General features: G+C 44.1%; 1 protein-coding gene across 1 annotated transcript in view; it reads right to left on the reverse strand.

The window, feature by feature from the left end:
• MRPL11 (mitochondrial ribosomal protein L11) overlaps positions 1–24,602 on the reverse strand; it is a 40,819-nt gene that overhangs the window by 16,017 nt on the left and 200 nt on the right. Inside the window, exon 2 of the mRNA XM_040328887.1 lies at positions 8,234–8,358. Coding sequence (XP_040184821.1) covers positions 8,234–8,356 — 123 coding nt within the window. The 5' untranslated portion in view covers positions 8,357–8,358. The remainder of the gene's footprint in view (positions 1–8,233; positions 8,359–24,602) is intronic.

The raw sequence follows: 24,602 nt of genomic DNA on the forward strand, positions 1-24,602 counted from the left end.
CAAGTCTATCTATACGCCGCAAAATAGCAGCTTTAACTATACGCCGGAAAAAGCCGACTAGAGACGACGTAAGAGAATGCGACGGCCGCGCGTACGTTCGTGGATCGTCGGAAAAAGCTCATTTGCATACCCGACGCGGAAAACGACGCAAACTCCACCCAGCGGACGCCGAAGTATTGCATCTACGATCCGAAGGCGTACGAAGCCGTACGCCTGTCGGATCGAACCCAGATACGCGGGTAATTTGAAAGTACGCCGGCGTAATCAGTAGATACGCCGGCGTACTCTCTCTCTCTCTCTCTCTGGATCTGGCCCTTAGTATTCAAATAGAGAACCAAAATTAGATAACCAGCATCATTATTGTTCATAGTAATCCCCATACCACCAGATACACAACCTTGATAGAAATGCTAGAGGAGTTCTATAGTCACAGCATAGACTTTCATTTCATAACTTCATTCTCTGCACGCTTTGAGGCTCCTATTCTGCCGTTTCCTTTCAATTTCTAAGGACTACATATCCCATGGTACCTTGCTGCCTGCAAGCAGTGCTTCCTGTACTGACTTTACCTCCTGATACTCCTCTCAGCCCCACTGTAGTTCAGGAGGCAGGCTCTGTGAAATGTGTGACACAGCAGTGCCTGCTCACAGGCCATAGTGAATATGTGCATTTTAAGAAAGTGGCGGAACGAAAACAAAATCACCAAAATAATAGCCCAGGGCATAATCCCATGTACTCAACTAATATATATATATATATATATATATATATATATATATATATATATATATATATATATATATATATATATATATATATATATATATATATATTACACACCGTATACAGCCCACTTCCTGTTTCTTGTCTGGTAAAAATCTTAGGCTTATGACATTATGCACAGCTCTCTCTCACTTACTCTTGTGAGAGTTTACCAGGAAGGGGGGGTGGGGTCATAAGTGGGCCAACAAGAGCTGGAGGTGTGCGTCCACACCACAGCATCTTGCAGCGGCATGCTATTCCATCCGGTTTGCATTTAGTTGGACCATCATTTATTTTTCAACAGGACAATGACCCCAAACACACCTCCAGGCTGTGTAAGGGCTATTTGACCAAGAAGGAGAGTGATGGGGTGCTGCGCCAGGTGACTACCTCTTGAAGCTCATCAAGAGAATGCCAAGAGTGTGCCAAGCAGTAATCAAAGCAAAAGGTGGCTACTTTGAAGAACCTAGAATATGAAATATATTTTCAGTTGTTTCACACTTTTTTGTTATGTATAATTCCAAATGTGTTAATTCATAGTTTTTATGCCTTCAGTGTGAATCTACAATTTTCATAGTCCTGAAAATAAAAACTCTTTGAATAAGAAGGTGTGTCCAAACTTTTGGTCTGTACTGTATGTAAACTAATAAGTAAAAGAGGAGTTCCGCCTGGGAAATAAAATAAATAAATGTCAGCAGCTACAAATACTGTAGCTGCTGACTTTTAATATATGGACACTTTCTTGTCCAGGAAGTCCGCGATGTTAGAACCCCAGCTGATCGCCTGTCCGGTGCTGCCGCCACCATCTCCACTAAGGAGATGGCTGGCTACGCTTTCTAATCGGCCAGGCAGCAGAGGAAGGGAAATGGGGGGCGAATTTCCGAGGAGGGGAGGCTGTCTCCTGGAAGTGGGGACTGAGACCCATCAGGAACAAGTTCCCGTTCCCTCTTCTCCCCCCTAAAGGGTGCCAAAAGTGGCACCGAATGGGGGGATGGAAACAATAAATAGAAGTTCCACTCTTGGGTGGAGCTCCGCTTTAACTTGGGTTTATGCATTTTGTGGACGACACCACTTAGTCAGGACCTAAAACACTGGGATGTCCGCACATCCCAGTCTTGTGACAGGGCTTTCCAAATCCAGAAAATTTTCCCGGTTTTACCATCGTAGTAAATAAACCATGCCTACGATCTTAAAATTTACAAAAAGGCGTGGTAAAAACTATATTCAATTAGGCAAGACTATCTGCTTCCTTCCATCAATATTTACACCGCAAGCTATGCAGTACAGCGTGTGGATTTTTTTCGAATTATTTTGAAGCGGTAGTAACCCGCTGGCTTTTTACTTTATTTAAGCCCACAAGGCAATGTCATAATTTTATAACATTAAGTGAAACTTACTTTAGAACAAAGCCCTCTAGTGGCCCGCTATCACTGCTGAAGGCACTTCCATCTTCACAGACTCTGGTTGTGAGAGTGGCCGGAGCTGTGATGATGTCACTCCTGCGCATGTGTGTGGGAGCCGCTGTTCATGGCACAAAACTCCGAAGGAACGACACGGATATGCCATTCCTTTAGAGTGCATGTGCCGGTGAGGCCACCAGCTGCATCTACAGTAAAATGCATACATGGGAGTATACTCCTACTTTAAGCTAAATACTTTATTTCACAACGCCGCTGTGCAGTCACATGACCTCCTGGCTTACATCAGAGGGGAATCTTAGCCCCTCCCGCTGTAGTCCTTAGATCAAGGAAGGAGAGTGGTGGGAGGTCATGTGACCACACAGCTACACTGTGAAATAAGGTATTTAGCTTTATAATTAAAAAGACAAAAAAAAAAAAATGGAGTTACTTACCGGTAACGTCCTTTTCCAGGAGTCTTTCAGGACAGCACCTTAGAGAGATCCTGGCTCCTCCCCTTCTAGGAAACACCGCCTTCCTTCAGACTTTAAAGCCTCATCCTCCCTCTGGCCCTTCAGTTCTTCAAGAGTACCTCCGGCCAACTGGGGAGACACAAGACAACGTCATACAACAATATCTTATCTTACCTGACGTCCTTATGTGATGAGTTCTCCAATCTTCAAACCCTGGGTGGGTAACGGTGCTGTCCTGAAAGACTCCTGGAAAAGGACGTTACCGGTAAGTAACTCCATTTTTCCCTAGGTCGTCTTTCAGGACAGCACCTTAGAGAGGATAAGCGAGCACCTTACCTTAGGGTGGGACTACTGCCTGTAACACTTTACGACCAAAGGCTTGGTCTTGTGCTGACAGCAGGTCTAGTCTGTAGTGCTTTACGAATGTAGCAAAACTTGACCAAGTCGCTGCTCTACAGATCTGCTCCGGAGAAGCACCAGCCCATTCCGCTTGCGAAGTCGCAACTGCTCTGGTAGAATGTGCCCTGACTCCCACTGGAGGCTCTAATCCCCCTATCACATAAGCCTGACTAATAGCTGCTCTAATCCAACTTGCTATAGTACGTCTGGAGGCTCTAGAACCCTTTCTGGCCCCTGAAAATAAAACAAAAAGGGAGTCCGACTTCCTAAACTGTTTGGTGCACTCCAAATATTGAAGGACGCACCTCCTTACATCTAAGTTGTGAAAAACAAATTCTTTTTCCCTCACCGGGTTTGAACAAAATGTAGGTAGAATAATTTCCTGGCCTCTGTGAAATTTTGAGGCCACCTTTGGCAAAAAGGCCGGATCTGTCTTAAAAACAATACGATCCGGAAAAACTTGAAAAAACGGAGTTCTAATTGAGAGGGCCTCGAGTTCACTTACTCGTCGTGCCGTCGTAATTGCTACTAAAAAAGCCGTCTTGAGAGTGATCAACCTCAAGGTGCAGGATCCCAATGGTTCAAAAGGATCACCTGTAAGGGCCTGCAAAACTAAGGAGAGATCCCACACGGGAAAAGAGGCAACACCAACTGGCCTCTGCCTACTCAAAGCTTTAAAAAATCTCACTATCCAGGGATCCGCTGCAAGATTTTTCTCCAAAAAGACACTCAGGGCCGACACCTGTCCCTTTAAGGTACTGAGAGCTAATCCCTTATCCGCCCCAGCCTGAAGGAATTCTAGTACCGCTACAGAACTGTGAACACTAAAGGAGCTTTCTGAGCACCAGGAGTTGAACCGACTCCACACCTTACGATAGATGTTTTGCGTTTCTTTTTTCCTACAATTTAGGAGAGTCGCAACCAGGCGATCTGAAAACCCTTTGCCCCTTAGCAGTTCCTCCTCAGAAACCAGGCTGCAAGGTTCCACCTGTCCACATGAGGGCAGCAGACTGGACCCTGAGTGAGAAGGTCGTCTCGAACTGGTAGAAGCCAGGGGGGTTCTACAGCCAAGTTCTTTAGAATTGAAAACCACGGTCTCCTGGGCCAATGTGGGGCAATTAGAATTAAGGTTGTGTTCTCTTGTTGAAACTTCCTCAACACAGCAGGAATTAGAACCAGAGGGGGGAAAGCATAGCACCTGGAAAATGTCCATTTCTGAGCTAGTGCATCTATCCCTAAAGCTCCATCGTACCTGCTTAGAGAAAAGAAGAGGTCCACTTTGGCATTCTGTTTGGAGGCAAATAGGTCCACGCATGGTAACCCCCACCTCTGGACTATCACCCTGAAAATCTCCTGATTCAGGGACCAATCGCCCTCCCTCAGCGTTGTCCTGCTGAGGAAATCTGCCAACAGATTTTGATCCCCCTTTAGATGCAAGGCTGTCAGGGACAGGACATTGATCTCGGCCCACCTGAGAATGGTTTCCGCCAACAGCCAAAGGGAGCAGCACCTTGTACCCCCCTGTCTGTTGACGTAGGCCACTGCCGAGGAGTTGTCTGTACGAATTCGTACATGGTGACCCTGAAGTTCTTTCTGGAACGAGACCAGGGCCAGAGAAACTGCCCTCAACTCTCTCCAATTGGAGGACTTCACTGCGTCCACTGTTTCCCAGGTGCCCTGCACCCAGCGGGAACCCAGGTGTGCTCCCCAACCTGTGCTGCTGGCATCGGTTGTGACTGTTCTGGAAATTGGTAGCACCCACTCCAGGCCCTGGGATAAGTTTGCTCCCCTTCTCCACCACCAGAGAGACCGCTTGACCTGACTTGGAACCGACACTAGGGAATCCAGTGACTCCTGACTGTGGTCCCAGACCTTCAAGATAAAAAGTTGAAGAGGACGGAAATAAAGACCCGCCCACTGCACTGCTGGAAGAGTGGAGGTCAGCAACCCCAGGGCGGACATGGCCTTCCTTATAGAGACCTGGCCGCTGCCCTGCAAAAACAGCATGGCCTTGTCCACCTTTTGAACTTTTTCTGGAGGAAGGAAAACCCTCTGTTCTGTCGAATCCAAAACAAATCCCAGGAAGGACACCCTCTGTGACGGGATTAGGTTGGATTTCTCTGAATTTATGAGCCAACCTAAGTCCTCCAGAATGTCTCTGGTTGACTGCAAGTCCCGGTTCAATTGCTCTGGGGAAGGAGCGAATAAGAGTAGGTCGTCCAGATATGCGACTATTAGGATTCCCCTGAGTCGCAGGAAAGCCAAGACCTCTGCCATCACCTTGGTGAATATGCGGGGGGAAGATGACAAGCCGAAGGGAAGGGCTTTGAATTGTAGGTGCAGTACCTCTTCCCCTGTGTTTATAGCTAGCCTCAGGAACCTCTGATGATCCTCCGCTATATGGATGTGCAGGTACGCATCCTTTAAATCTATCGAAGCCATGAAGCAGTTTGGCGGGAGAAGAGTTTTTACCGAATAGATCGAATCCATTCGGAATCTCTTGTACCTGATCGAGACATTTAGGGGTTTCAGGTTGAGGATAAGCCTGAACTTCCCCGAGGGCTTGCGGACCACAAAGATGTGGGAGTAAAAGCCCCCGCCTATTTCTTTGGTCGGTACTTGTACCACCACCTGCTGCTCTTCCAATTCCTGAAGGGAAGAGAGGAGGGCCGAAGATTTTTCCGCGCACTTTGGAAGATTGGTAACCAACAGTCTGAGGGGGGGAGGGGTCGAGAATTCCAGCCTGTAACCCCTTCGGATGATTCCCAAGATGTACTGATTGGAGGAAATCATCTCCCATTGCGGGAGGAAGACCCCCAATCTTCCTCCCACTTTTGGGTTGTCACTGGGTCTTTTTGGGGGGTTCAGGAGGGCGAAAAATAGCCCCTCCTCGGCCCTTCCCTCTCTGACCCCAACCTCTCTTTTGGAAAGATGACCTGGGTGTTTCTTGTTTCCCTCGAAAACGAAACTTCTTTTTAGATTGTTCCCCAAATTTCTTTTTAACGGGGAACGCCTTCTTTTTGTCGGCAGTCCGGTCTAGGACTGCCTCCAAGCCAGGCCCAAACAGCAAATCCCCTGTAAGGGGGATACCACAAAGCTTGACTTTGGAAGCACTGTCTCCCTGCCACGTTTTGAGCCATAAGGCTCTTCTAGCAGAGTTGCACAGTGCTGCAGACCTTGCGGACATATGTATAGATTCCGCCGAGGCGTCTGCCAAATAAGCCACCCCCATTAGGATAGTGGGGAAAGAGGAAAGAATCGTCTCCTTTGCTGTACCCGCCTCGATGTGCGCCTTGATTTGAGTCAGCCAATACTCCAAATTGCGGGCTACCACTGTAGCCGCCATAGCGGGCTTAAGATTACCCTGAGAAGAATCCCAGGTCTTCTTTAAAAGGGAATCCATCCTCTTATCCATAGGATCAGAGAGTACCCCCATATCCTCAAAGGCCAGGTCCGTATGTCTAGAGACCTGGGAAAAAGCCGCATCAAGTTTAGGTGACTTGTTCCAAATTAGAGTTTCTCCCTCTTCAAAAGGAAATCTTCTTTTTAAAACCTTTGAGAAAAAAGGTTTCCTTTCTGGGTCTTGCCATTCCCTCTTGATGGCGTCGACCAGAACGTCATGGACTGGGAACACTTTTCTTTTTTGTTCCCCCAAGCCCCTGTACATTTGATCGTGCAGGGACAGCGTTTTCCTTTCCTCCTGAATCCCTAGGGTGGTGTGGATAGCTCCTAAGAGCTCCTCCACCTCCTCCAGAGATAGCTTGTAACGAGAGGATTTTGTGGACTCCCCGTCCATCCCCTCTCCATCCGATTCTTCTTGAGAATCAGAAGGAGCGCTGCCTGCTTCTTCCTCCTCAACTTCCTCTGCAGACCCTACCGGTTTCTCCGCACTAATGGTGAGGGTTTCCGGTGGATCAGGTGAAACCGCCTGTTGCACTGGGGGAGGGGTGCTCTGGGGCAACTGCAAATTAGTAAACAGGGATTTGAACGATTGAAAGGTGCTTGAAAGCTCCTTAACTGAGGCCGCCAGATCTACCCCCTGTTCTGCTGCCTGCTCTCTCATTACTGTATCCATACACCCCCTACAGAGAGTTTTGTCCCAAGTCTCCCCTAATGTGGTTCTGCAGACAGGGCACTTTTTCCTGCCATGGAGCGATTTGCTGGTGTATTTCTGAAACCAGAGAAAAAGAAAAAACAGAGAGCAGCAGCGTTAGTCAGAACCCCCCAGCTAAAATAACAGGGGACACCAGGAGTGCCTAATCCCCAGGACCGACCACCACCAGGGACCCACTCCACCCCCACCGACCACCAGGCAGGGAAAAAACACCTCTGTGGAGCTAACAGGGGTTTTGTGAGTCAGGGAGCACCACCCGAGGGATCCACTGACCTTAGCTTGGCTGGTGTCCTTTTCTCCAGGAGCGGTTTTAGAAGCCTCTGCCTCCGACATCCTCCCGCAAAGCAAACGGTGGCCTCCGGTCTGATAAGCGCTGTCCCTACAGCAGAATCGGTGACCGCACCAGCCAAGTGCGCGGTCCACCTTTCTAGGCCGCGTCCGGAACCGGAAGACGCGGCCTCGTGTGTCAGACCCGCCTCCTCCGCCGGAACTGACGTCACCCGCCGTCCGTCGCAGCCACTGAGCTCCAGGCTGAAGTGGAGGAGGAGTGGATCCAGCACACAGCGCCACCCTAGGCGCGCGAAAAAGCGGACCTCCCAGCTGCCATCTTTCCCCAAAGTGCGCTTGGGATGCACGGCGCCTCTACAGGTAAGCAAACACACTTGTTTCTACCTGGCGCCAAATTCGAAAAAAAAGGATGTTTAAAAAAATGAGAATATAGAGCATAAATACCAGGCACCTCCTGGATCCTGCCCTTCTCTGAAAAACTGCCTTAGCCTCCCCAGCTAACAGCCCTGGTTCCCCAGCGGTGTCTCCCCACCGGAGGAAACACCATAACTGAAGGGCCAGAGGGAGGATGAGGCTTTAAAGTCTGAAGGAAGGCGGTGTTTCCTAGAAGGGGAGGAGCCAGGATCTCTCTAAGGTGCTGTCCTGAAAGACGACCTAGGGAAAAACACACACACACCATTGTGCAACAGTGAACTGCCGTCAATATTTGAAGTTAAGTCATTGTGTCCATTGGTAGAATTATGGGGTTATGTACAAAATTATCCTATGCAATGAACAACTCTCATCTGAGCTGTACTTACCTGTCCCAAGATGGGTCCTAGAGGGGGTCCTGGTGCAGCCTGTCCAGCACCTAGGACTGCTCGAATCACACCAGAAACATCTATTTTCTTTACAGATTTAACAGCCCGGGAAGCTTTAGACATGGCTATGAAAATAAACAAAACGGGAGATAAGTCAGCTGTGTCCTCCTATAATGTTACCTGCCTTGTTAAATTAGTAAATGTATATGCAAACCTCAGAGGACAACCTCATTTACCTGTCACTGCCACTGTTGGGAAAAAATAATCCTTTACTACCTGCTGTACAGGTAATGGTCAGCAAGCAGGCTACAAAAAAAAAAAAAAAATGCCCCACCCTGGACAGGCTGGAACAAACAGGTGAAGACTACATCCATCTAAAATCTGTATTTATCATTCACGAACAAGAAATAAAAATGTATCATATGTATATTTTTATAAGAACTACTCCCAGGTATGGCATTTTTCACATAGTTACATTGCTCTAGCTTACACACCATACCTGTGAGATCGCTCTAGAAGCGGAGAATCACTGTAGTAGACGCCACTACTCCAGTGATCTCCATTCGTTTCTGAGTTCTATGCTGAGCAACCTCCCTGTAGCATTGTGAACAAAGGGTATGATATATGCATAGGGGTTGATTTACTAAAACTGAAGAGAAGAAAATCTGGTCCAGCTCTACATAGAAGCCAGCCAGCTTTAAGGTTTTTTATTTTGTCAAAGCTTAAATGAACAAGCTGAAGGCCCCTTTCACATTGAGTGGGCTGTGTCCGTGTTGGCTTTGCATATGCAAAGTAGGCACGGATCCGTCATCCGCCCACTCCATTCATTGTGGACCGCAACTGGTTACCAACCGCTCTTCAAAAGGTTGGGCACTCCTGCGCTAAACATTGCCTCAATGTATACCATCTGAGATTCACTAATAGGATATTACTTTTGAAGGAATCAAAATGTACAAAGGGCTTAGCATTTGTCCCCAATGTGTTAGTTTGAAACCTGATTTTGGCTGCGCAGGTAGAGTAAAAACAGTTTCAGCACTATGGAGAGCTCCAGCCCGCACATTCACCGGATTAGCATCTTACTGAAAATGACACATTTGCTACCTCTCACATCCTCCATGTGCCCCGATAATGTGCAGTGAATGCTTTTGTGCTACAAAGCAATTACCAAAAAAAGTGCCATTGAACACTCTATAAATATGCCCCCATACCACACCGCAAAAAGTATTATAAAAAACAAAAAACACACGTCAGAGCTTTTGCAGGACCTTTCCATGCGACAGGGAAGTGCTGAACTGTGGAAGCAAGTGGTAATATCTCACATTCCTGCATAAGAAGTACTAACATTTCCGATGCCAAGCAAAGAAAGTAAGAACAGGTAACTAACAAATTTGGTCATAGATGGGCGAGTGTAAGACAGGCAGGGGGGCTGGCATCTATCTATATATCTATATATCTATATATATATATATATATATATATATATATATATATATATATATATATATATATATATATATATATATATATATATATATATATATATATATATATATATATATATATATATATATATATATATATATATTCCACTATAAGTTATGGTGAAGTCAAAAGTAGTAGGGAATTGGAAACTGTCATAGAATTTAGGGGTCCTGGCTACATGCAAGCAATGTTCTAGCAAACCAGGGTCATGCACTGGGCCCTTGGATTAAAAGTCAAAGTAAAGAGCAGGCTTTTTATTAAGTGACAACATTCTTAGGAATATGCCTCCTGTTTGGGGAAAACAAATTATCAGGGCTTAACTTTTTATCTGGGGGGGAACCTGGATGCAAAGATCAAATTCTTAATAAATATTAAAACCTTGTGGTACTTTCTTATGACTAGAGTACGTCAAGATGATGCACATTATCCTGTCCAGGGCATCCCAGTGATGCACATTATCCAAAATAGGGGATAGATTCATAGCTTTTTTTTTTTTACTAGTAATGGCGGCGATCAGCGATTTTTTTCATGACTGCGATATTGTGGTGGACATATCGGACACTATTTTGTCACAATTCACATTTATACAGCGAACAATGTGACTGCCAGGGAAGGGGTTAACACTAGGGGTGATCAAGGGGTTAAACGTGTTCCCTGGGGAGTGATTCTAACTGTAGGTGGAGGGGACTGACCGGGGGAGGTGACCGATCGGTGTCCCTATGTACAAGGGACACACCATCGGTCTCCTCTCCCTGCCAGGAAGTGGATCTGTGTGTTTACACACACAGATCCACAGTCCTGTTCAGTTACTGGGCAATCGCGGGTGCCCGGCAGACATCGCGGCCACCTGGCACGCGCATCGGGTCCCCAGTGACGTGGCGGGTGCGCACCCCCTAGTGCATGGGTCTTCAAACTACGGCCCTCCAGTTGTTCAGGAACTACAATTCCCATCATGCCTAAACATGTCTGTGAATGTCAGAGTTTTACAATGCCTCATGGGATGTGTAGTTCTACAACAGCTGGAGGGCCGTAGTTTGAGGATCCCTGCCCTAGTGGCTCGGGAAGGTAAAGACGTCATATGACGTCCACCCAGAACCAGAGCATTATCGTCCCGCCGTCAGGCTAGTGGTTAAAGTGATTGTAAACCCTTTTTTGTTACATCTACCTATAGGTAAGCCTAAAATAAGGCTTACCTATAGGTAGTGGAAATATCTCCTAAATGTGCGCCATTTAGGAGATATTTCAATTGTAGTCCGCCGAAAATGTTCACGGCGCATTCGCTGGGAAGAAATTAAACTCCGTGACATTTCTTCTCTAGCTTTTGCCGTTATCGTGCACATGCGCGGGAGTGACATCACGCGGCTCCGACGAATCACAGAGCCGGTCCAGAAGGAAGAGGGGCGAGAATATGAACGCAGCCTACACAGGGGACAGCGCTGGATTCTTTTGCAGGCAAGTGTCACATAATGGGCTAGTATGTGATGCATTCTAGCCCATTATGCTTTTAATTTGCAGGCTTTGAAGGGAGCAAAAGAGGAAGTAAAACCCATCAGGGTTCTCTTTCTCTTTAAAAAGCAGTCCTTTGGTTTTAAAGAGATGCTAAATAGGAAATCTACAGAAGTGGTGGCTACCTTAATAATAGAGGGCCTCAAGCGTCAGACAGCCCATTTAAAGATGGATGGACTATTCTGACAATTTTGGTCCTGCTGCATTTTTTGCAGTGTACAGCAATACACAATAGATAGAAAATTTGAGTGATCATTGGTGTCAGTGGGTACAATACCCCCCAGCATTGATGTCAGTGGGTGCAACAACAACTCCCAGCATTGGTGCAAGTGGGTGAAATAATAACTTCCAACATTGGGTCAGTGACCTCAGTAATGAGATTCAGCACAGGTGTTGGTGACTACAATAATAATCTGTCAAATTGCATGAAAAGTAGCACCGGTGTAACCGGGGGCCCAACAGGGATAACTGTCTGACAATTTATTTAAGTATTGGGTGTAGGAATGCAGAGAGCGTTTCAGTGCCCGGCACTCTCCTGTCACTCTGCAAAGTCTGTAAAGATGTCAAAACCCACATAGAGAGCCAGTGGGTGGCATGTGGCCTGCGTGTTGGGTTCCAAGGATCTATATGCTATGTCTGTTCTTGCCAATCCAATACAAAAAAACATAGTATCAAGCGCTCTCCCCATTAATATCTCTATAGACCATAAACAAAGGATAAAGGTTGGGAACGATAGAACTTCAAACTAATTATGTGGAAATTAAAAAATGAAGAATATATAGTGCTCATATGGAATTACTATAGTCCATCAATTAAAAAGTCCACAGCACTGAATAATAAAACGATGCTTTGCTTAGATGGCTGCCAGCTGACAGATGAAGCGATCTGTGAAGCAACAAGAAAAGAGACACAAAGCAGCGCCCTCTGAGCGTAGCAAGTGTGTTTAATATTGGGAATGTTTAAAAAACATATGAATCACCTACTCACATGTCTGATGTAGGTAAACAGCATAGTACATTGTAAGGGGTTCATCCGCGGGGGTCCCGGAGAAGACGAGATGTCCTCACGCTGACATGTGGTGTCCTGATCCGTACTGCAGCGTCGATGGGAACCAAAAGAGCCCTCGGAACTGAAGTGCGCAGTGCAGGTCTCCACTGTGTGCAGCTGTGGCTGCCGACTTCACATCCGGGCGCGGGAGGTGCACGCGTTCGAGGCTTTCCAGTCTCTTCTTCAGGCATAGTAGTGGCCATCTTTCCGGAGCTCAATATGTATACAAGGGAAAGACCGCCCTGAGTACTCCGATTGGCCAGATCTTGATTACGGAACATCTAATACCCCCCACGAGACTTATATACAAAAGTACCATTAAAAACAGCATTTATATAAAAACATTTATACGAAAAATATATATATATATATCTCTCAGTTGATTAAGACAGCGGCGGTTTGCCTAAGTAGTCATAAAATTAAAATTAAGAAGGCTTTATATTAATACGGTAATAATATGATGGAAATTAATAAATAATATAATATAATAATAAGAAATATATATAAGTAAATAAGTAGAAACAAATACAAATTGCTGCACAAAAATGCTGCACAGAAGTGCTGCACAACAACTACCGCTGTGTTAACCTCCCTCATACACACGGCATATAATATATATACTGCCTAACTGGGGGTTACATATAGTAATTAATATACATATATAAAGAATATATATATATATATATATATATATATATATATATATATATATATATATATATATATATATATATATATATATATATATAAAAAATATATACATATATAAAAAGAAAAGATTATTAAAATATATTAAAATATTAATATCTAAAAATGTTCTAAAGTGAGGAGGGGGGAGGGAAAAGGAAGAGGGAACTATGGCGTTGACGTCACCTATAATCACTCTTAAAGTTTTATCTGAATCAGGTATATTCTGATGGACTTTATATATTATCAGCTATATTGTATTGATAGAATATTGTAATCACATTCTAGATCACACTACCCCAGCATCACAATACCCCAGCAAAATATATTCATAATAGAATATTAATCTCTATACCCTCGTTTAAGCCTCCAGGTGAGAGGCTATCGAGGGTAAATATCCAGAAATTCTCCCTCTCACATAGACGCTTATAGCGTTCAGCTGGGGGGAGGAGTCTGGATATTGCCTCAAGGACCCATACACGGAGTCCCTCAGGAGATTGTTCATGATGTTCCTTAAAGTGGCGGGCTACACTGTACTTATCCAAGCCTTTTTCTACGGTGTTTCTATGTTCACCAAACCTCTTTCGTAGGGTGCGTATAGTACGTCCTACATAAAACAGCCCACAAGGGCAAGTTAGACAATATACAACGAATTCTGAGCCACAATTGAAGAATTCGGGTATAGTGTATATTTTACCTTTACATGTAAATTGTTTTTGTCTATGGTTTACAAACTGGCATGTGAGGCACCGTGGTTTTTTACACTGGTACATCCCTTTGATTTGGAAGAACGTCAGTGGGGCACTAGCTTGGGGTTTTTGTTTTTTCATTATTTTGCTCGGGGCTATCAATGTCTTGATGTTCCTGGCTCGTCTATAGCTCACCAAAGGTCTATCGGAAATGGCCGATTTTAAATGGGGGTCTTCCCTCAAAATGGGCCAGTGCTTCCGTAAAATTTGTTCCATTCTACGATATTGGTTGTGGAACTGGGTGGTAAATCTCACTGGTTGTTGTTGATTATGATGCTTTTTGTCACTTTTTTGTAGAACTTCTGTATGCAGATATCTCTGGAAAGCTTCTTCAACTAGGGGTTCCGGATAATCCTTGTCCACAAATTTATTTTTGAGAAGGCACCCATGTGTAATATAATCCTCCGTACGGGTACAATTATGTTTCAGTCTACAAAATTGACTCTTGGGAATATTGTTTACCCAACTCGGGTGATGACAACTTTGATAGTGCAGGTAAGAATTACCTGCCATGGGTTTAATGTAATTTTGGGAATGAATAACATGATTGGAGTCATGGGATAGTTCAAGGTCAAGAAACACTAGGGACTCTGTGTCTGTGACAAAGGTAAAGGATAGTCCCATCGTATTGGAGTTGCAGTGCTCCACAAAGGGTAAAATGGAGCATTCCGGGCCATCCCAAATAATAATAATGTCGTCTATATAACGACCAAAGAAAATTAGATGTTTCGCAAATGGGTTGTTATTCCAAATATTTTGTTTTTCCCAGTAGCCCATAGTAAGGTTTGCATAACTGGGGGCAAAATTAGCCCCCATAGCAGTCCCTTGTGTCTGGATGAAGAATTCCTTGTCTAATTCAAAATAATTGTGGGTAAGACAGAATCTGAGGAGATCAACAAGAAAATAAGCTTGTCGTCCATTTAATATAGGGTCCTCATTAAGGTAGTATTGGGTGGCAGAAAGGCCTATGTCGTGTGGAATTGACGTGTATAACGATACAACGTCTAGTGAGAGCCATCTATAGGTGTCTTCCCATCTATAGTTCTTAAGCGTGTCAAGTAATTGAATTCCATCCTTAATATGTGATGGAAGGTTTGTAACAAGAGGTTGCAGAAAGTGGTCAATATAAATAGACAAGTAACTAGTCACACTTTCCATGGCCGCAACAATTGGTCTACCTGGTGGATTTTCAGAGTTCTTATGAATCTTGGGCAGGTGGTAAAAATATGGGGTTTTGTAAAAATCATGAACTAAAAATGCGAACTCGGTTTTGGTGATCAGACCATCTATTTTGGCTTTACCAACTAGTTCACGTACTTCCTGGGAAAAGTCAGGGAGGGGATCCTTTTTTAATTTTTGGTAGGTATTGCTATCAGATAACAACCGTTTGCTTTCTTTGATGTAATCTATCGAGTTCTGGACTACTATGCCACCCCCCTTATCAGCCAATCTAATGACTATATTGATGTTGTCGGTAAGTTTTTTCAGGGCTATCGACTCAGCTGAAGTTAGATTGGACGAAGGTTTATGTAATGACACCTCCTGACACATTCGCTGGATCTCGGTATGTACTACCTGATAAACGTTTTTATCAGGTAGTACATACCGAGATCCAGCGAATGTGTCAGGAGGTGTCATTACATAAACCTTCGTCCAATCTAACTTCAGCTGAGTCGATAGCCCTGAAAAAACTTACCGACAACATCAATATAGTCATTAGATTGGCTGATAAGGGGGGTGGCATAGTAGTCCAGAACTCGATAGATTACATCAAAGAAAGCAAACGGTTGTTATCTGATAGCAATACCTACCAAAAATTAAAAAAGGATCCCCTCCCTGACTTTTCCCAGGAAGTACGTGAACTAGTTGGTAAAGCCAAAATAGATGGTCTGATCACCAAAACCGAGTTCGCATTTTTAGTTCATGATTTTTACAAAACCCCATATTTTTACCACCTGCCCAAGATTCATAAGAACTCTGAAAATCCACCAGGTAGACCAATTGTTGCGGCCATGGAAAGTGTGACTAGTTACTTGTCTATTTATATTGACCACTTTCTGCAACCTCTTGTTACAAACCTTCCATCACATATTAAGGATGGAATTCAATTACTTGACACGCTTAAGAACTATAGATGGGAAGACACCTATAGATGGCTCTCACTAGACGTTGTATCGTTATACACGTCAATTCCACACGACATAGGCCTTTCTGCCACCCAATACTACCTTAATGAGGACCCTATATTAAATGGACGACAAGCTTATTTTCTTGTTGATCTCCTCAGATTCTGTCTTACCCACAATTATTTTGAATTAGACAAGGAATTCTTCATCCAGACACAAGGGACTGCTATGGGGGCTAATTTTGCCCCCAGTTATGCAAACCTTACTATGGGCTACTGGGAAAAACAAAATATTTGGAATAACAACCCATTTGCGAAACATCTAATTTTCTTTGGTCGTTATATAGACGACATTATTATTATTTGGGATGGCCCGGAATGCTCCATTTTACCCTTTGTGGAGCACTGCAACTCCAATACGATGGGACTATCCTTTACCTTTGTCACAGACACAGAGTCCCTAGTGTTTCTTGACCTTGAACTATCCCATGACTCCAATCATGTTATTCATTCCCAAAATTACATTAAACCCATGGCAGGTAATTCTTACCTGCACTATCAAAGTTGTCATCACCCGAGTTGGGTAAACAATATTCCCAAGAGTCAATTTTGTAGACTGAAACATAATTGTACCCGTACGGAGGATTATATTACACATGGGTGCCTTCTCAAAAATAAATTTGTGGACAAGGATTATCCGGAACCCCTAGTTGAAGAAGCTTTCCAGAGATATCTGCATACAGAAGTTCTACAAAAAAGTGACAAAAAGCATCATAATCAACAACAACCAGTGAGATTTACCACCCAGTTCCACAACCAATATCGTAGAATGGAACAAATTTTACGGAAGCACTGGCCCATTTTGAGGGAAGACCCCCATTTAAAATCGGCCATTTCCGATAGACCTTTGGTGAGCTATAGACGAGCCAGGAACATCAAGACATTGATAGCCCCGAGCAAAATAATGAAAAAACAAAAACCCCAAGCTAGTGCCCCACTGACGTTCTTCCAAATCAAAGGGATGTACCAGTGTAAAAAACCACGGTGCCTCACATGCCAGTTTGTAAACCATAGACAAAAACAATTTACATGTAAAGGTAAAATATACACTATACCCGAATTCTTCAATTGTGGCTCAGAATTCGTTGTATATTGTCTAACTTGCCCTTGTGGGCTGTTTTATGTAGGACGTACTATACGCACCCTACGAAAGAGGTTTGGTGAACATAGAAACACCGTAGAAAAAGGCTTGGATAAGTACAGTGTAGCCCGCCACTTTAAGGAACATCATGAACAATCTCCTGAGGGACTCCGTGTATGGGTCCTTGAGGCAATATCCAGACTCCTCCCCCCAGCTGAACGCTATAAGCGTCTATGTGAGAGGGAGAATTTCTGGATATTTACCCTCGATAGCCTCTCACCTGGAGGCTTAAACGAGGGTATAGAGATTAATATTCTATTATGAATATATTTTGCTGGGGTATTGTGATGCTGGGGTAGTGTGATCTAGAATGTGATTACAATATTCTATCAATACAATATAGCTGATAATATATAAAGTCCATCAGAATATACCTGATTCAGATAAAACTTTAAGAGTGATTATAGGTGACGTCAACGCCATAGTTCCCTCTTCCTTTTCCCTCCCCCCTCCTCACTTTAGAACATTTTTAGATATTAATATTTTAATATATTTTAATAATCTTTTCTTTTTATATATGTATATATTTTTTATATATATATATATATATATATATATATATATATATATATATATTCTTTATATATGTATATTAATTACTATATGTAACCCCCAGTTAGGCAGTATATATATTATATGCCGTGTGTATGAGGGAGGTTAACACAGCGGTAGTTGTTGTGCAGCACTTCTGTGCAGCATTTTTCTGCAGCAATTTGTATTTGTTTCTACTTATTTACTTATATATATTTCTTATTATTATATTATATTATTTATTAATTTCCATCATATTATTACCGTATTAATATAAAGCCTTCTTAATTTTAATTTTATGACTACTTAGGCAAACCGCCGCTGTCTTAATCAACTGAGAGATATATATATATATATTTTTCGTATAAATGTTTTTATATAAATGCTGTTTTTAATGGTACTTTTGTATATAAGTCTCGTGGGGGGTATTAGATGTTCCGTAATCAAGATCTGGCCAATCGGAGTACTCAGGGCGGTCTTTCCCTTGTATACATATTGAGCTCCGGAAAGATGGCCACTACTATGCCTGAAGAAGAGACTGGAAAGCCTCGAACGCGTGCACCTCCCGCGCCCGGATGTGAAGTCGGCAGCCACAGCTGCACACAGTGGAGACCTGCACTGCGCACTTCAGTTCCGAGGGCTCTTTTGGTTCCCATCGACGCTGCAGTACGGATCAGGACACCACATGTCAGCGTGAGGACATCTCGTCTTCTCCGGGACCCCCGCGGATGAACCCCTTACAATGTACTATGCTGTTTACCTACATCAGACATGTGAGTAGGTGATTCATATGTTTTTTAAACATTCCCAATATTAAAACACACTTGCTACGCTCAGAGGGCGCTGCTTTGTGTCTCTTTTCTTCTTGCCAATCCAATATAACCTTACTTGAAAATCTCATTCCATGCTGCGAGTACTGCCTGTCAGCTGGCTTTCTCTGTCTACAACTTTATGGATTCTCTGCATGCTTTGCAGCTTTTTCTCTGCCGTTTCCTTTCAATTTCTAAATACTACATTTCTAAGGACTCCGCACCTCTGTAGTTCAGAAAGCAGGTTCTATGAAATGTGTGACACAGCAGTGCCTACTCACAGAGCATAGTGAATATGTGTCTCAAGATTACAGGTAAATGTGTGGTGATCTTCACAAACCAATTTTACAAACTTCAAGATTGTTCAGAATAGAAGTTGGCTAGTAATAACAAATAAAATGTAAAAAGTAAAATGGATTTTACATTTTGACCATAGATGCTTTATTTCCAAGACATACCTGTAGGGTGTGTGCAGCCTCACCCCAGCCTGTGCACAAAACTCCTAGAGTGGGCAACCCTTCCTCTGCTACCTGTTGGAGGCACGGCCCCATTAGTGCACAAATAAGAACTCTAATGCCTGCGTACACACGGTCGGATTTTTCGATGAAAAAAGTCAGATGGACTTGTTTCATCGGAAATTCCGATCGTGTGTGGGCCCCATTGTAAAAAAATAGAACATGTTTAACCACTTGCTTACTGGGCACATATACCCCCCTCCTGCCCAGGTGAAATTTCAGCTTTCGGCACTGCGTCGCTTTAACTAACAATTGCGCGGTCGTGCGACGTGGCTCCCAAACAAAATTGACGTCCTTTTTTCCCCACAAGTAGAGCTTTCTTTTGGTGGTATTTGATCGCCTGTGCGGTTTTTATTTCTTGCGCTATAAACAAAAAAGTGCGAAAGTTTTGAAAAAATACAATATTTTTTACTTCTTGCTATAATAAATATCCCAATTTAAAAAAAAAAAAACATTTTTTTTTTCTCAGTTTAGGCCGATGCGTATTCTTCTACATATTTTTGGTAAAAAAAAAAAAAAAACGCAATAAGCGACTGGTTTGCGCAAAAGTTATAGCGCTTACAAAATAGGGGACAGAATTATTTTTTATTATTTTTTTTTTTTTACTAGAAATGGCGACAATCTGCGATTTTTATTGAGACTGCGACGTTATGGCGGACACATCGGACACATTTTTGGCGCCATTCACATTTATACTGCGATCAGTGCTATAAATATGCACTAATTACAGTATAAATGTGACTGGCATTGAAGGGGTTAACACTAGGGGGTGAGGAAGGGGTTAAATATGTTAGCTATCAAGTGTTAAAACTGTAGGTGGAGGAGGGGTGACCGATCTGTGTCTCTATGTACAAGAGACACAGATCGGTCTCCTCTCCAGAGACAGCACCGCTGTCTCTGTGTAAAACGGCAATGAGAGATGATCTCATATGTTTACATATGAGATCATCTCTCATTGGCCGCACAGATCGCATCGCAAACGGCCACTCTGATTGGCCGTTCGCGGCGATCTGTAATTGGCTGTGTCCAAGGGACACGGCCAACACAGATTTTCCCCACTTGGCTTTTGGGATCCGCGCTGTAGCCGTCAATTGACAACAGGCGGATCCCAAGTAGTTAAAATTCTCCGATGGAAAAAAATCAGATGGGAAATTCCGATCATCTGTGTGGAATTCAGTCAGAGAAAAATCCACAAAAGCTCAGAAGCATTGAACTTCATTTTTTTTCTGCTCGTCGTAGTGTTTTACGTCACCACGTTTTGGACGGTCGGAATTTAGTCTGACAGTGTGTATGCAAGACAGCTTGAACGGAATTCCAATGAAAAAATCTATCGGATTTTAGACCATCGGATACTCCGATCGTGTGTACATGGCATAACTCGCTCAAGACCTGCACTTTGTGAGCTCAGTGTTGTGCGACAGGGTAGGGTGCACTGCACAGGTTTTGAACAAGCTAAAGCACCCAATCTTGGGCTGATTGGGCCGTGTGTGTCCAAAGGCAGGATGGGAAGGGTCGCCCACTCTAGGTACACATTAATGTGGTGCACTTTTGGCATGTCGTGTTAAGTGGGCTACCATTGAACTCTATAGAATGCAAGTGCATCAAAGATGCACATGCAGGACTTTCATCAAAGCATGCATTCAATAGAAGTCAAAAACACGTGTAAAAACGCACCTCACGAAAAACGCATGGCACAGATGTGAACCAGTCCTAAGAACTGGGGAGAGGCCGTACACTGCCTGCAGCTTTACCTTGAAAATTCAAGCAGAAGTGCACGCAAAAGGGGAAGTTGACTTTTCTGCCTCCTCCTTTTTGACAATTTTTTGGGGGTTTTGGAGAGATTTGCCATACCTAGTTTTGATAGGTACCCACTCCTGCTTGGATCGCCTAGTCCAGGCATGTCCAAAGTCAGGCCCGAGGGCCAATTGCGGCCCCCTGGTGATTTAATATGGCCCCCCTGGGGATTTGAAGATAGATAAATAGATAGTTAGATATTCAATGCAGCCTCACATGTGCCCTGTGGGCCACAAAAGATATATACCGTATTTATCGGCACCGCTTCAGAGGGGACAGGATGTGCGCCGGTTTACTTAGCGGCATCTGTAATAGGAAGTCCCGTTTCCTGGGATGCCATTGGATGACTTATGTTTATCATAGAAGGCTAGACTTTGTATTAAAGAGGCCACGAGTAAACAAGAAATTGTCCTGTTTGTAATCTGACGGCACTTGTCTGTCCCCTCCGAGGCTGCAGATGGGCATCAATCAGGCTGCACTGATGGCAATGGTAAGGCTGCATTCAGGGCACATGTGAAGCTGCATTGATTGCAATGGTAAGGCTGCATTCATGGCAATGGTAAGCCTGTGCGTGTTATACGCCGATAAATACGGTATATCCACATAACACGCCCAAGCTCATCCTTAGTCCTGAGCAGCCACAAGAGATATATAGAGTGGGGTAGATTCAGAAAGAGATACGACGGCGTATCAGGAGATACGCTGTCATATCTCTGAGATCCGACGGTCGGATCTATGCGACTGATTCATAAGAATCAGTTACGCATAGATCTCCCTTAGATTCGACAGGTGTAAGTGACTTACACGGTCGGATCTTAGGCTGCAATCTTCCGCTGGCCGCTAGGTGGCGTTTCGTGTTTTACTTGCGACGAATTTGCAAATGAGTAGATACGCCGATTCAGAAACGAATGCCCGTCGCTTTTTTTTTTACGTCGTTTGCGTTCGGCTTTTTCCGGCGGATAGTTACCCCTGCTATATGAGGGGTAGCTAATGTTAAGTATGGCCGTCGTTCCCGCGCCAAGTTTTTAATTTTTACGTAATTTGCGTAAGTCGGTCGCGAATACGGATGGACGTAATTTACGTTCACGACGAAACCAATGACGTCCTAGCGACGTCATTGGGAGCAATGCATGTTGGGAAATTTAGCCGGCAGCGCATGCGCATTTAAATTGGCGCGGGGACGCGCCTGATTTAAATACTACACTCCCCCTAGCCGCGGAATTTGAATTCCGCCGGGGGATTTACGATCCGCCGGCGCAAGTTTCGAGGTAAGTGCTTTGTGAATACTGCACTAGCCTCTCAAAATTGCGCCGGCGGATCGTAAATCAGATAGATTACGCGGATCTAAAGATCCGCTAATCTATCTGAATCTACCCCAGTATATCCAAATAACACGCCCAAGCTCATCTTTTCACCACACACAGCCACAAATGCAAGAGAATTCTTGTTAGGCAGTGTATTGGTGCTCGGACGAACACACTTAAACCAAATTTTAATGGTTCAAAGACTGTCAGGTAAAACGGTCGGACCTCACGCATCTTCACTTTATCAAATGTGGCCCTCTTTAAAAAAAGTTTGGTACTCAACCCATGGCCTTCTAGCTGTTGTAGAACTACCAGTCCCATCATGTCTCCGCCTTTGGGTGTCAAGCTTATAATGGTCAGTCTTGCATTGCCTCGTGGGACTTGTAATTACACAAAAACAGCTGGAGGGCCACGGGTTGAACACTCATGGCTCAGGCAATCCAAGCAGAAGTTTGCCGCTCCCCTTGCCCGTAGCTTTCTGGGACACATCACAGGTCAAGTGCAGTGCAACGCCCCAAGGAATTACAGCCGGCATTCTGTAGATTAATGCAGATCATCGGATAATGCCTCCGACGGATAGGCGCATGCTCAGTAGTGATGTCACTCCAGCTCATGTGACATTAACACTGCGCATGCACAGATCATCAGGGGCATTATCAGCAAAGCACGGAGGCAGAACCTGATATAGTCAGATTCTGCCTCGCTCTCTCTACGAGAGCTGTGTTGCAGGATTTGACAGAACACTGGCCAGAACTGATACAATATTTCAGAATGGAGAGAAGCCTCGTAGTGAGGGCATGGGAGCAACGTGCCAAGTTTTGAAGTATAACGAACCCGGCCAACACGGTTCACGTGTCATCACTCAACCAGTCCTAATATATACTGGCCTCCAGCACCATGTATATACACAATAATATTAATAAAAAGGACCTTATAAACAGCAAACACACCACTCAGAGAGAGCGGGACAGAATCGAACTATCAGATTCTGCCTCCACGCTTTGCTGATCATTGGAGAATGCCTCTGACAAGCTGTGCATGCGCAGTGTTGACGTCACGCTAGCTGATCAGCTGGAGTGACGTCCCTACAGCACCGATTGTTGGAGGCATTATCCGACGATCTTCATTAGAACAGAACACCGGCTTCCCAAAGTAAACATGTCGCCACCAGTAGGGTTGCCACCTCATCCCTTTAAAAATGAACACATATTAATTACACAGGTTCTGTGGCTGATTAACCACTTCCATAGTGGGCACATATACCCCTTCCTGACCAGGTGAAATTTCAGCTTGTGGCACTGCGTCACTTTAACTGACAATTGCGCGGTCGTGCGACGTGGCTCCCAAACAAAATTGACGTCCTTTTTTCCCCACAAATAGAGCTTTCTTTTGGTGGTATTTGATCGCCTCTGCGGTTTTTATTTTTTGCGCTATAAACAAAAATAGAGCGACAATTTTGAAAAAAAAACAATATTTTTTACTTGTTGCTATAATAAATAGCCCAATTTTTTTTAAAAAACATTTTTTATCTCAGTCTAGGCGATACGTATTCTTCTACATATTTTTGGGGAAAAAAAAAATAAAAAATCGCAAGAAGCGTCTGGTTTGCGCAAAAGTTATTGCGCTTACAAAATAGGGGACAGAATTATTATTATATTTTTTTTACTACTAATGGCGGCGATCAGCATTTTTTTCGACATTATGGCGGACACATCGGACACTTTTGACACATTTTTGGCGCCATTCACATTTATACAGCGATCAGTGCTATAAATATGCACTAATTACTGTATAAATGTGACTGGCATTGAAGGGGTTAACACTAGGGGGTGAGGAAGGAGTTAAATGTGTACCCTAAATTGTGTTCTAACTGTAGGTGGAGGGGGGGTGACTGGGGGAGGTGACCGATCTGTGTCCCTATGTACAAGGGACACAGATCGGTCTCCTCTGTCCCCTGACAGGACATGGATCTCTGTGTTTACACACAGAGCTCCACGTCTTGTCCCTGTAGCCGCCGATCCCGAGTCCCTGGCGGACATCACGGCCGCCAGGCACGCGCATCGGCATCTCAGCGATGCGGCGAGCGCGCGCAGGCCGTGTTTTTACGGCCTGTTAGAGATTCAGAACCACCCCACGGCCGTATAAAGTCGTACGGCCGTCCGGTAGTGGTTAAGGAGGTAAATAAACTCACTTGGTGCCTTATCTGCATTAAATTAGCCCCAGAACCTGTGTAATTTGTTTGGGTTTAAAGGGATGAGGTGGCAACCCTAGCCACCAGGGACCCCAAGACCAGTGGTGAACTGTCCCAGACTAGGAAAGCGCTGGTTCCCTGGACAGGTAAGTGTCCTTTTATTAAAAAAAAATCAGCAGCTGCTGACTTTGTTTGTTGAGGTGGGAGACTGAAGATCACTACCTGAGATCTGCTATTTAGTATACAAAAAGAAGCTAGAATGCATAGGTGAGTATAAAGGCGAACCAACCCCGAATTAAACATGCACCTAAATATATTTCATTGGGTGTTTCCATCATCTTTACCTGTGGAACTTTGATGCGGTGACATATCTTCTTAGCATTACATACAGTTGGTACATTATCAGTCTGTAGACTGCTTTTCATGTA

Source organism: Rana temporaria, chromosome 11 (assembly GCF_905171775.1).
Source record: "Rana temporaria chromosome 11, aRanTem1.1, whole genome shotgun sequence".
Taxonomy (NCBI): domain Eukaryota; kingdom Metazoa; phylum Chordata; class Amphibia; order Anura; family Ranidae; genus Rana; species Rana temporaria.